General features: G+C 40.2%; 1 protein-coding gene across 2 annotated transcripts in view; it reads right to left on the reverse strand.

The window, feature by feature from the left end:
• The window catches only part of LRRC1 (leucine rich repeat containing 1), a 184,148-nt gene that overhangs the window by 25,830 nt on the left and 143,910 nt on the right, over positions 1–14,408 (reverse strand). For both annotated transcript variants that reach the window (XM_036767575.1, XM_036767576.1), the window contains exons 9-10: positions 12,909–13,027; positions 8,496–8,579 (exon numbers count right to left, since the gene is read on the reverse strand). In XM_036767575.1, the coding sequence (XP_036623470.1) occupies positions 8,496–8,579; positions 12,909–13,027 (203 nt within the window). The remainder of the gene's footprint in view (positions 1–8,495; positions 8,580–12,908; positions 13,028–14,408) is intronic.

Below are 14,408 nucleotides of genomic sequence, written 5' to 3' on the forward strand. Positions count from 1 at the left end.
TTGAATAGGTTGTTATAAAGGAAGGGTAAGTTTCCATTTGTTTTGACATTTTAAATGCATTTTTAGTTAGCCTGAACCATGAAGTCAGAAAATCAATTTCAATTACATTGCTTACAAATAAACAAAGACAGTTTGGCAGTGGAGAAAGAGTAGGCCCTAGAGCCCAAACACTTGGGTTCTAATCCTGCCTCTGACCAGAATTGGCTATGTGATCCTTGGTCACAAGCTTCGCTTGGTCTGATACAGCAGAACAGAGGTCAATTTGGGTTTGATATAAGGAAGAAATTCCTAAAAATCAGGGTGAAACAATAGAGGGTAAATCACTTAACCTCTCACTGATCCCAGACAACTCTCTAAGACTGTAAGTAGCAAAACAGATGCTGGTATTTATTGGTGGTGAAAACATAGAGGAAATCACAGGTATAGATTCACACCACCCTCCTCCCATCCTCTGAAGGAAAAAAAAAGGAACAAATACAGTAAGTAAAATCTGGCCAAAAAAAAAAAATCTAATGAAGACTGAAACAAGAACTTAGAAAACAAAATGTTTTTGGATGCTTTTCTATCAACATTAGAATATTGTTTAAAATTTTGCTCACATCATAAGTGAAGCATAAATCACTAGAACCAAAGCTGGCTATATTTACTAAGCTGTGCTAGGTCCTGGAGATACAATGATGAATGAGCATTACCATGCAGAAGTGAAGGGGTAGCTGAGGTCAGATAGTTGGGTGGAGGACCATGGTTAAGAAGGCTTCCTGACTTCCTCCAGCAGCATTGAGCAATTTGGGACTTGGAGGGAAGAAGGTGAGAATTATCCAGCATTGGAACTAGCAAGGTAAGAACAGAGGAAGGATAAGAGAAGGGGAAGGGATTCAGGAGGTGGACAAGAAGTCATTTTTGAGAGCAGGGCCAAGACTATGGAAGGGAGGAGGAAATAAGGCCAAAGGACTGAAGGTTACAGTGAAGATGGAAGGTAGGTGCAGAGATGGGGAATATGAGAAAGATGGAAAGACAAGGTATGACATTGAATGAAACAGCCACTGTCCCCATGGAGGGTATATTCTACTTTGAGGCTCAGTTCCAACGTCACCTCCTGTGTGATGCTTTCTCTAATTAGTGCTCCCTCCCAACTCAAAGATGGAGATATTGTGGTCAGAGAGAGGGAATTCAGAGCTATGGATTTTAAAGGCAGAAAAATTTCATGCTTTGCTGTGTTTGATATAAGGATGAAATACCTAAAAATCAGGGTCAAACAATAGAGGAATGGGCTGCTTTGGGAGGTGGTGGGTTCCCTCATCTTGAAGGTCTTCTAACAAAGGCAAGATAGTCACTTTTCAGGTACGTTGTAATGGGGATTTTTGTAGAGATTGAACTGGGTGACCCCAGAGGTTCTTTCTGACTTTGAAGTTCTGTATCTATCTCTGCCCTCAATAAGCCATTGACAGTTGATACAGGTGGGGCATGGGGGTTCATGGGATGGACAAAGAACTATGAAGCCAAATGTTAGTAGAAACAATGAATCTTGAAGTGACTAAGGATGAAATGGACAATGTCATCAGGGAAGATGGGGAAATGTCTTTAAGGTCCAGAAAAGAAGGGGTATAACCAGATGTTATGGACTTCAAAGAAGGGGAATATGCTAGGTCAGGGCTGGGGAACCTGCAGCCTCAAGGTCACATGTAGTTGTCTAGGTCCTTGGGTGTGGCCTTGTGACTGAATCCAAGTTTTATAGAATAAATGCTTTTATTAAGGGGATTTGTTGTGTGAAGTTTGGATTCAGTCAAAAGGCCACACGTGACCTTGAAGCTGCAGGTTCCTCATCCCTATTCTAAGTGATAGCAGCAGAACCAGAGGTAGCAGAGGAAACTAAGGAGTATGTTGAGTTCTCCTCCTGGCTCTTTGAGATCGACAAAAGGAGTTAGCCAGTCCTGGAATGGTTGGTAAAAATACATATATGTTATTCTCTGGGGAAAGCTGAGTTTCGATAAGTGCTAGGACCTACAGGAGAAAAGAAGAAGAAGGAAGATGAAAAGCAGTTGTTAACAATAAAGTTTGTATATAGGGGTGAGGGGATGCAAAGGGCAGAGGAGATTGGTTAGCGAAGATTGGGAAATGGAAGTCATTAAAGTAGAGCAGGGGCCAGCAAACTACAGCCCATGGGCAAATAAAGTTGTATTTCAAAATTCTTAGCTCATTGCAGGCCAAAGTTTACTGACCCCTGACAGAGAGGAAAGCTGTCTATAAAACTTTCCCTCACCATACTTGACCCAATTCAGTATCTTTGTCATGTAGAAGACAATTTCTGCACATAGAAGATCAGCCTTTGATCACCCTTGCACCATGTTGAACTAGTCCTTCATCCACAGCAGTTAGAGAGCATGTAGAAAGCTACATTTTATTGTTGAACTCCCTTTCAGCAGCCACATTATTCTAATTTTCCTGTATTCATTCATTCAAAAAGCATTTAAGTTCTTAGAGTACGGTAAGTCCTGGGGAGACCAAAATAAGAATGGGATTGTTCCTGACTCCAAGGTGTTTACATTCTATTGTTCTGGCATTGATGAAGCCCCACCACATGTACAAAGAAGAAATTAAAACCAAGTAGTTAATTTTATCTTGAATTAAGGGAAGGCCAACAATACTTGGCTATGTATGATTTTCTACCCAGACTGTTTTCTGGTCATATCACTTAAATCAATGTACTGAATTCTACTCTTAGGAAGCTTACTTGATAACATTAACAAATGCATACTAATTATGCACCCATGCTCTATGATAATCTTGGGATAAGGGGCCTTCAAGATCAAGTTAAAACCCTCCATTTTAGAGATGAGAAAGTTGAGGCTCCAAGATGGGAAGTGACTCGCACAAGGTCAACGAGGTAGTAAGTAGCAGGGGTATGGTCTGAATCAATGGTTCGGAACCTGTGGCCCTCCAGGTTCTCATCCGTGTCCCTTTGACTGAATCCAAACTTCACAGAACAAATCCTTTTATTAAGGACTGGGTCTAAATCTATTTTCTCTGACTCTAAAACCATGCTGCTTCCCCTGGATTTCCTGCTCTTCTTCCACCCATGTTGCTTCCCTTGTATTTCCTGTTCTTCCTCCTATACCCATGCAATGTTAAGGGGCGTGTGTATGTGTGTGTGTAAGATCTTTCCCACCATTAACAGGCCTCATGTGGAGCTCATTAAGGGAAGTTTGCTTGCTTGTAGGAAGGCTTGCACACCTTTTGTTAATAAGCTAATTAATAAGCTAATTAGGCAATGAGTGAGGCTGTGATGCCTTCTGGCTCTGAGCCTATTAGCTGAAAGAGTATGTATCATGAGAGGTGAGCTTTTGCTTTGGGGGCTCAGTTATGAGAAAGATGTTGTGATTCCCTGTTTGAGACTCTGAGGGGCCATATGTTCAGAGCTCCGTGATTCCTCAGAGGTAAAGGTTCTCTCAATTCAGTGGTGGATGTAAAACTTTGATTCAGGCAATAGAGCCCTATCTGTTGGTCTTTATTTCTCTTTGTATTTTTTTTCTATGTAATTAAAGAAGATCATTCACCCCTTTTAAGTTGCTTTCCTTAATAATGCAGATCTAAGAACCTGCACTAGCAGTCATCCTGGGTATGCCAGTGTTGTTGCCTTTACAACCTACAGAGTGTTAATTCATTGGGGATGCTACCTTCTTTCAGAGCACCTGTACTTAGGTAAGAGGGTGAGAACTACACATAGGGAAAGATGATGTGGCTGGGAGGAAAAAATCTGAAGCATGCTTAATATGACAAAGAAGGTAATTTGAACCTTTTCATCAAAGAGACAGAACAGTGCTGACAAATGGCTATCAAGTACAAGTCAGACCAGCCATTAGTGGTGCTTTATTGCTCACAGAATTCTGAATCACTTGGGAATGTTTCATTCATAGAAAAAGCACTCTTGTGAGAGTAAAAAATCCAAATACATCCAACATACAGAAAGTCAAGTTGGGTTAGGGGCCATGCAGCCACGAGCAAAGTTCAACTTAAGACAAAAATTTCCAAAGGTTAACAATGAGGTGGGACACAGCAAAGCATCCAGCTGAGGTGAAGCCATCATGCATTCAAATCATAGAATGGAAGCTATTGATGAGATGATGAGCTGAACAATACTTACAGGGTTACAAGGTTACCTGACTTTTTAAAATTTCCAAGCAGCTAACAATTAAGAAAACAAGAGACGTTCATTTGAATGACAAGTTCTCCGCTAATACATATAGTGCCACATACATATAAGAAACACATATTATCATGAAGCAGACAGTACATACATTTCCCCTCCCCTGTTTTTTTTTAAAGAATAACTCACAAATAAGAGTTGCTCCTGACTAAACTGTAATGCCAAAATGACAACAGACAATGCGATCTTTCAAAACAAGCCAACAGAGGGGGAAAAAAAGGCAAAAACAAGAACACTGCACATCATGTTACTGGCAATCACTTCAACTGTGGAAGTAGAATAGGTCTGCATTTTAGCACACCCCTCCACCCTCTGCTCATTTTCACAAAACAACACAGAATCCAACAACAGCAGAATTTGATTAGATGGTATCGAGCTTGAAGGCAGAGCCACAAAAGCAGAAAGACTACACACACATTCCAAAGCAGCCACTCTCACATCCCAGAAAGGTCCAGGGAAGAAAGCAAGAAAGCCATAGTAGCGACCACGGTGACGTAGAGAGGGCCAGAATGCTCTTTGTGGCTTGGCTGCTCCATCTCAACCCTTGGGGTCAAGAGCTCAAAGGCTTCTTTCAGGACTGCCAAGCAGTTATCGCACAGATTTATAGACAGATATTCAGCACATTTTCCCCTTCATTTATCAAGTATGTGCATGAATGGATGCACAAAGGTTCATTTTTTTAAAGACCAAAACATTCAATGTTTTAACAGGTAGAGGAGGGAAAACACAGGAGCAAAAATACAGAAAAGAGACAGGATGTGAAAGTGAAAATCCTTCAGAAGCTGGGAACCTCTCCAACAACTAGAAAAGGAAGTTGCCCTAGTATATTTAAGCTGGAACATAGTGCTATAATCAGAATTTTTTTAAGGACATGTAATAAAAACAATATAAGACAATAAGGACAAAAATAAGAAAAATTCCAGGGTTGTACACCTACATTCACAAGATGGAGGCATATGCATCATAAAAATGGGTAAGGAAGAAAGACTTCAAAATAGGTTGAATTGTTGTCTTATTATTTTCAGTTGTGTCTAACTCCTCATGACCCCTTTTGGGGTTTTCTTGGCAAAGATACTGGAGTGGTTTGTCATTCCCTTCTCCAGCTCATTATATAACTGAAGCAAATGGAGTTAAGTGACTTGCCCAGGGTCACATGGCTAGTAAGTGTTTGAAGCCAGATTTGAATTCAGGTTTTCCTGACTCCAGGGCCAGATCCACTAAGCCATCTGGCTGCCCATGGTTAAATTGCCAAGGCTAATAAGCGATAGCTGATTTTCACAGGATCATAGATTTAGAGCTAAAGGGACCCTAGAAGCTAACCAATACAACCTCTTCATTTTATAGATGTGGAACCTGAGGCCCAGAGAAGTTATGTGACTTGTCTAAAGTCACACAGCTTTTGGAATACACACACAGTATCACTGATAAATGGAACACTGCTTAAACTTGTAAAAGGCAATAAATGGCAAAGATATTCTCTTAAGGTTTAAAAAAAAAAAGTAGTAAAGGGGACAAGACACTGAAGGTTGTGTGAAGAGAAAAGGAAACCTTAGTGCAGAATTTGTTCTCATGAGGTTTAGTGGAATCTAAGGGGAAAAAAATAATGGAGATTTTACAATTAGCCAGAAAACACTGCTTCAGCCCAATAAAGAGATTTCTAATACTATGATTTAGAACTTTGAACTTACTTAGGGCATACTGAAAAGGACTGGGCTTCTTTTGATGGCTCACATTTCTTCAGTGCTTCTGGGGTTGTCATTCTGAATGGTGGCCTCAGTTCTATAGTATTATGGATATGCACACTGTAGGAAACTAGGCAAAACCTGCAGTAACCCCAGCACATGCCCAGGAAGCTCTTTCTGAATCTATTCCAGATACCTGCCCACGTTCTTGGGATTTGTGCCTCTCTTCTCTAAAATTTGAGCACAGACCAAATCCCACCATCATTGTGAAAAGACAGATCTGGTTTGATATGATGAAAGCCTTCCTAAGATTTTCAGCTGTCCAAAAGTTTAATCAGCTTCTTAGAAAGGTAGAGAGCTCCCCCCAAGCTAACATAAGGAAAGTAGAGGCCAGATGACAATTTGGAAGGGGTATTGCAGAGGGAATTTCTGTTCAAGTAGGTTAGACCAGAAAGGTTCAGTGGACCTTTCCAACTTCTGAGTGTCTATTATTTTATAAGGGCTTTAATTAGTTGTATTCTGTCTGGTTAACTTAGGCTTCCTTTGTCGTTTAGGCTTAAGTTTTCATTCTAGGAAACAGCCTTCCTTAAATGTGAACAACAGTATTAGAAATGCTTGGTGAATTATCATCCATTTGCAAATGCTGAGTACAATCCCATTTATAAAGCCCTCCTCCCTGGCTAAAACAAAACAAGAAACCTTTAAAAACTAAAAAAGTCACTGAGGTATCCTAGCATGAGCTCAGCAGGAACTCTGGGTCCTCAGAAGGTGGCCTGCAGCACAGTGGATGGATGGGTTGGAATGAACTGAGCCAAAGGGGAGGAGAGAAAGCACCCAGGGAATCTGAGGACAATCAACATTGGAAAAGAGGGGGAAAGGGAGGCAGTAAAATTTTGAGCTTGATCAAGAGTTAGGAGTTAGGAAAGCAAGGCACTTAACTTGGACCGTCTATTGAGAGCACATGGTTCTTGAAGATGGCCCTGAGTCAGTCTGCAGAAAGTCCAACTTCTTAATATTTGAAGTGAGAGGGAGATAAAGAGAAGCAACATTGGAAATAAAAGAAAACTGGGATCTGGGTACCAAAAATTTTATAGAAAGAAGATATCTTAAATCTAGGTTGGCAAATAATAAACAACCACCATCCGGCTCAGACAAGTAGAGTCAATTTGCTCATTAGCAGCTCTGTGATGAAGTAAAAGATTGATGATATGGATTAAAATTAGCTTCAGGTACCACTTAACTCTACAAATCACCAACTCCATATTGCTGTTGTTGTTCAGTCATACCCAACTCTCCATGACCCCATTTGGGGTTTTCCTGGAAAAGACAATGGAGTGCTTTGCCATTTCCTTCTTCAGCTCATTTTACAGATGAAGAAACTGAGGCAAACAGGGTTAAATTGACTTGCCTAAGGTCACACAGCTAGTAAGTTCCTGAGGCCAAATTTGAATTCAGGTCTTCCTGACTCAAGGCCTGTCACTCCATCCACTATGCCAGGCAACTGCCCCTCAGCTCCATATTACTCCCCTCTAAATAAATAAAAGCTCTCTCCATACCCTTACACCCACCAAACCTATTTAATCTGCCCTACACCCCTGCTCTCACCGGGACCTTCAAACACTCAACTCCTTCTCACATCAGTCCTCCCTAGCTGCTCTGGGATTCTTCCCCAACGCAAGCCTCAGAACTAGTAACTTATATGTTCATATCACTAGCATACCAGACTCCCTGGATTTTGCATCAGGACTGTGGTACAGTTCCCCAGTCCTAGATAGTAAGTATCTTCTCCTTAGCTAATACTTCCAAATATCTTTCTCTATTCCTTCCTCCTCACTTGGACTCTGGGCTCATTTTATCACCTGTCTATAGGTCAAGTTCATTTAGATATTTCACCATCATCCCAAACTCAACAGGTAAAAATTCCATCTCACCAAACTGGATCCTCTACCCATTTCTGCCAATGATAGCAGTACTCTCTTCGTCCCCCAAGGTTGAAACTTTGGAGTCGATTTTAATTCCTCCTTTTTCATCTCCTACAAATCCTATTAATTTTTCCTTTTTCTTTCTAAAAGTCCTTTCTTTCTTTACATTTCCCTTATCCAACCAACCATTCAACCAACAAGCATTTATTAGACATCCAGTGATATAACAAGCATCGTGCTATGCCTGGAGTATACAAAGACAAAACTAAAACCAATCAAGCCTTCTGGGAGCTTATATCCAGAATTCCATCATTTTAAGCTTAATGGGCATCCCCGCTTCAGTCCCTTTTCAGTTACATCCACTCTTCTACACAGATACCCGATTATTAACAATTATTTTGTCAATGCTATTCCTGTGCCCATAGACCTAGAACGGTCACATACCCTCCATCAATCATTCACATTACTAAACTCTAAATCCAAAGCCTTCCAATAGCTGGACTCTACACTATCCACACTCATTACCCATTTTTTCTGAACACAAACCCTTATGTTAGTATAATAGCATTACTGGCTCTTATTCATTGATTAAAATTTGCAGTTTTTTTTTAAATTACATATGTCAAAATACTGAACGATTTTGTTCTTACTTTTTAAAAGTGTCAATATCTCTGTAAATATACATACCTCTTTCGGTAAAGACACTAATTTGTTTCTGTCTGCATTCAAGTTGTTCAACTTCTTAAGTTTTCCAATGCTTTTGGGCAACGTCTGTTTTAATAACAACAATTCATTATAAGAAAATGTCCTTTATTTACAACCTATACCAAGGGAGTTTTTAAAAAATTCACAAAGATTCATTTTTCAAGAGAAAACAATAGTTATTGTTTAACTGAAGGTCTTACCATACATCGTATTTTTGTGCTTACCAATATATTACATGTCATTATACTATTACTAGGCTAGCTCTTACATTACGAGGATCTTTACACGGGGTGTGAGGTTTTTTTTACATTTTTTTTTTTTTGCTTTTTGGCAGGGCAATTGGGGTTAAGTGACTTGCCCAAGGTCACACAGCTAGTACCTGTGTCAAGGGTCTGAGGCCGGATTAACGTGGGGCGTGAGTTTTCAGTAAGCTAAGCCTAGAAATTAGGACGTGACTGACCTAAGTAAAATTCTCATCTTTGGCAACAGAAAATGGGATAACAACAATAATCCTTTATATAGCCTAGTTTTAAGATCTACAAAGTACTTTACAAATATTACCGTATTATCCTTATAACACCCCTGGGAAATAGGGGCGATTGTTATATCCATTTTTCAGAGGAGAAAACTGAGGTAGACAGAAGTTAAGTGACTTGTCCAGCATCACATATTAGTGTCTGAGGCCACATGATGATGATGATGATGACGATGACAGCTTGTATTTATATAGTGTTGACTGTGTAATGCACTTATGTGTGCCAGGTACTGTGCTAACTACTTATGATCATTATCTCATCTGATCTTCACAACAACCCCATTTCACAGATGAAGAAACTAAAGCAAAAGGATTAAGTCACTGGCCAGGGTCACATAGCTACTAAGCACATGAGGCTATCTAAGAGTTCTATCTAAGAGTTCAGAATGCCCAGCATTCTAACTGCTGTGCCACCTGTCTGATAGGAAAACACCTAAATGAAAAAGGAGATGCTCCTAATCTCCAACAGGACACAAATCCACCCCTTTCTGGGCCTAGGATCAAACCTTTACGGCTGGGAAGCTTCATAGAGGTCACTGACGCCAGCCTGCAAAGCCCAGATTTGCCCAAGTGGTCAGAATCCGAACCTAAGTCCTCTGGCTCTAAATCCTGGGCTTTTTGCACCATGGCACACTGCCTCCTTATCTTGTGACAGCAGGGTAGAAAGTATCCTGGAAGGCACACAGCTGGGGCTGCCACTTGGAATACTGATCAGACTTGGGCAGAGAAGGTCACAGGAAGAAGAGCAATGTATGGAAAAGAAGAAAGTGTACCAGGTAGAAAAAAGAATAGAATGATGCTGAATCAGCTGTGTTCAGAAGGTCTGCAGTTTTTATATTTCAAACCCTGCTTATTCTTAAAGAGAATTTTTTCATCTAAAATTGTAAATAACTAGCAAAGAAGTTGGTCAATTTCACCTCACCTAGCAGAGGGTCACAATCTAAGCTACAATTTGAAATACCACCAATTGACTTCTGTCCCCCAATACTGCCTGCTTACCCCCAAATTTGATGCTTATTGCATACAACCGACAGACTTCCTTGTACCTCCCTTACTCACCTTAAATAGCATCATCATGAAATCACAGAACCAGAGCTGAGAGTTCCAAGGTCATCTAGTTCAGTCCTCTCATTTTACATTACATTACATTTTACGTTACATTTACATTAATTTTACATTACATTTACATTAATTAGTCCAGTCCAAATGTTCATGTGGACTATTTGTGCTGATGTGTGCTAGAGCCTTCCGAGATCCTATTGGTCTGATCAGCCACAGTCAGACACACTCTACCTTGACTCTAACATAGTGATGTCATTTTGGTCCTCTCTGAGGATGAAGGACAACAACCAATCAATTAGGCCCAGAGGGTTGAAGTGGCTTGTCCAAAATCATATAGGTGGTGGTGAAACCAGGATTTGAACCAAGTTCCTCTGACTCTAATTCAGTGTTCATTCCCCTGGTACCATCATGTGACACGGAGGAAAGAATACAAGGAGGTAGGAAGAAGCATGAGAGGAAAAAAAAAGAAAAGGAAAAGAGAGAAGAGAAGAACAAAAGGAATGGAGAAAAGAAAAAAGAGTAAGAGAACTAGAGAATACATGAGAAGGAAGAAAGATAAAAGTGGCAAAAAAAAGAAATGAATGAAAAAGTATTTATTAAATGAAAAAACTGAAACTTTCTTTTAAAAGTATGCCATAAAATGAAAAGATAAAGATGGAAAGGGGAAAAGGAAGAGAAGACTGAACAGAGAAAAAAAGAGAAAGAAGACAGATGAGTAACAGCCCAGGAGTCTTCTAAAGAGGAAATAAAACTAGGATGGGGGGGTGGGGTGGTTACTATTTTTGGAATATAATTAGAAATTGTTCTTATGGGACCTCAGGAGTAAGAGATATATTTAAAACATTAGGGTCACTACAGGCACCCCTATCTCCCCCAAGTCCAGAATTAGAAAGGAAATAGACTGGGAGTGAGAGGGAAGGCCAGGGTCACTTGGTGAGAGGCAACATAGATTTTTAGCAGTACCCCCCCCTCCACTCCATCTCAATTCTACCACCATCCCATCAATCTATTCTTTTCCCTTCTCCTCACTGGTTTCGTACTTGGCCCCGGGGGCAACATGGAGGAGGGGAAAGGATCCCGGAATTGGAGTCAGAAAGACCTGAATTCAAATTCTGTATTTCAATTCTTCATCTGTAAAATGAGGGAGTTGGACCAGATGGCCTAGATGTTCTCTTCCAACTCTAAATCTATTCCTGTGTCCCACAGACAGGGAAAGGTAGCAGTAGCCAATGTGGTTAACCCTATCAGTTGCAATTTTTCATGGCCTCAGGGTTCCACAGTAGTAAGAGCTGGAAAGGTGTTAATACCAGCTCATCAAAGGTATTAATAGGGTCTTACCTGCTAAGGCAAATCTTTCATGCTGGCAAATCAATACACACACACACACACACACACACACCCTTTGGTGGCACCAATGACAGACCAATGCTCCTTGTTTAGAGACTAAAGCGCTCCAGGTCCCAAGGGATGGCAGAAGCTGGAGTTCAAGTTTACTATACATAACATACTACAGTGAGGTCTTACTTACAATATGGCACTGTATGCATCACCAATCAATCACTCAACAAGGATTTCTTAAGCGCTTACAATACCTCAAACACTATGCTAAGCACTAAGGATAAAAAACAAAGGGAAAAAAATGTAAGACAGCCCTTGCCCTCAAGGTACCCCCCTTCTAACTGGTGAATATATGTATATAAATAGGTACACAGAAGATATGTCAGAATAGATAGAAGGTAACCCCCCCCAGGGAGGAAGGCTTTAGCAGCTGAGGCATGAGAATGCTCAACTTGGAATCACAGGGCCTGAGTTCAAATTCTTGTTGTGCCATTGGGTTTTATCAATAACCTGTATTACTTAAGACAGAGGTGGGGAACCTGCAGCCCTAAGGACACATGTGGCCCTCTAGGTCCTTGAGTGCAGCCTTTTAACTGAGTACAAATTTTACAGAAAAAGGCCTTTGTTTAAGGGACCTTGAGGATGCAGGTTCCCCGTCTCTGAGTCCTAAGACAAGTCAGTTAACCTCTCAGAGTCTAAGTTTCCTTATCTGTCAAATAAGGAGGGTGAACTAGCTGACTTCTAACGTTTTATCTCTAGATCTGTGATCCTAAGAACTGGGCCACTAAAATCACCATATAACCTTGGAGAAGGTCTTTCCCCTCCTTAAGACTAAGTTTTCTCATCAGTAAAATGAAGGATTTAAATTAGATGACATCCAAGGTCTTTCCTACTCTAAAAATCTGCAGTCCTCTGGTTATTCTAGCGCAGTGACCAATTTAATGGTATTATTTTTTTTAATGTACATATATAATTTTTTCTATAACACATGAATAGAAATTATGAAGTGGCATTTAGGAAAATTATTCCAAAACGCAGTATTCAAAGGCAAAATCATGATAGTAAAATGTCACTAACGAAGACAAACTGAAATAAGTTTTCTTTATCTCCATAAAAAGGGACAATATTATCATTCCTTAGAGAATGTGCTTTTATTAATAAAGATTATTTGAAATGAGTATTTCCTAAGTCATACAAGCAATAAGTGCCACAAAACAATTTGCTGAAAAACACTAAATAGTTAAAATATTCACCTTTAAATGAATTAATCTAATGGACAAATCTTTTCTTTAGGGCTAGAAAAAGGTCATTTCAGCCTAGCTTAGACCAACACCAATGGTGTGGCGCCTGACCTACCAAGATTTCACTGAGTAGCCAAGGCTGCGGAGGGACGGACCGACCTCCCTCCCTCCCTCTCTAGCGTAAGCAGCAACCCAGCTGAATGACAGGAGCCCACTCACCAGAAGTTGGTTTTCAGTCAGAACAAGCTCAGTGAGGCTTTCGCATTCTCCAATTGCTTCTGTTAGCTGCACAAGTCTATTCTGATCAGCCTTTAAGATGGACAGTTTCTTTAACTTTCCTGTAAGAATATAATTTTAAAATGAGTGGAAAACATCAGATGGAACATCAGATGGAGAGGTACTGTGGTAGAGTCAAGTACAGAGTGTCCCAAAAGTCTTAGTGTGGTTTCAAGCAGTAAAGTTTAAAACTTCACGAAGCCTTTTGAGACATCTGAAGAGCTGGGCCTTGGAGTTAAAGAAGACCAGGGCCCAAGTCCTTCCTCTGACATATACTGGCTACGACCGTAAGTTACAGATGAGTTGCTATACCAAATGACACTGATGGAGGGAGTTTCTATACCAGGAATCAATAACTTTGATGAACCAACCACCATCTGTGCCCCACCTCCCCCCACCTCCCCAAGGAAAGGGAGCAAAAGCTTCAGTTAACTGCTCTTTGAGTAAACATCCAATGTTTTATTCATGCTGGCATGGAAGAGGGCATATTCTAGTATTAGTTCACTCAGCTTCCTAAATTATGAAAAGATATTTTATTTACCAAATGATTCAATAACAAATTCAAAACTGATTCTTGAACAGAAGATTAAAATAGAATAGTAGTTACAAAGCAATTTTTCCAAAATGTCAAAATTGGCTAGGGTCACTTAAACCCTCCTTATCTCCCCCTTTTAGACTCCTTCACATCTTTCAGGGCATAATTCAGAGGCTACCTCCTCCAGGAGAGCTCCCTTTATCCTCCCCAGTTAATAACAGTCTCTCCCTCCTAGAATTATTTTGTATTACTTCCCATTTACTTAAGAGTGTAGACTTTACTTCCTCCCAAGATAAAGTAATCTGCCTGAGGGTGGAGACTGTTTTGTCTTTGTCTCTCCAGGGTCTATCACAGTGCCATGCTTATTAATAAATATTTGTTAAACTGAACTTTGGAAAGCATAGACCATGTCTTCCTTATCTTTATATTTTTCTATCACTATGTTGGGCACCAGGGGAAATAAAAAAGACAGATAAGACATAGTCATTGACTGAATGAATGAAAGACAAGCAGGAAAATTTAAAGAATTTCTATCTATATCAAGGGCAATACTGTTTTTCAAGCCACCTATGATCAAAACCTCCAAATTATCCCTGGTATTTCACTTTCTCCCATATCCAGTACACAGCGTGTCCTAAAAGTCTTTGTGACTGCCTGTCAGTTCTTGACAATTCTACCTTGACATTTCTTGCTCCAATCCTCTTTTGTCCAGTTTGTACCATAGCCACCTCAGCTGACTGGCTAAGATCACAAAGGTAGCCAGATAGAGACAATTTTTAAAAATCAGGTACTACTAATCTGTCTGATTATTGTGAGGAGGGCACTGTGTAAACCTTAAGACACTATAAATGTGAGCAGCTCTTAATGACTGTAAATCAGGTCTGAGAAAAGAAGAATGAAGATGCCCT

This window comes from Trichosurus vulpecula, chromosome 7, assembly GCF_011100635.1.
Source record: "Trichosurus vulpecula isolate mTriVul1 chromosome 7, mTriVul1.pri, whole genome shotgun sequence".
Classification (NCBI taxonomy): Eukaryota; Metazoa; Chordata; class Mammalia; order Diprotodontia; family Phalangeridae; genus Trichosurus; species Trichosurus vulpecula.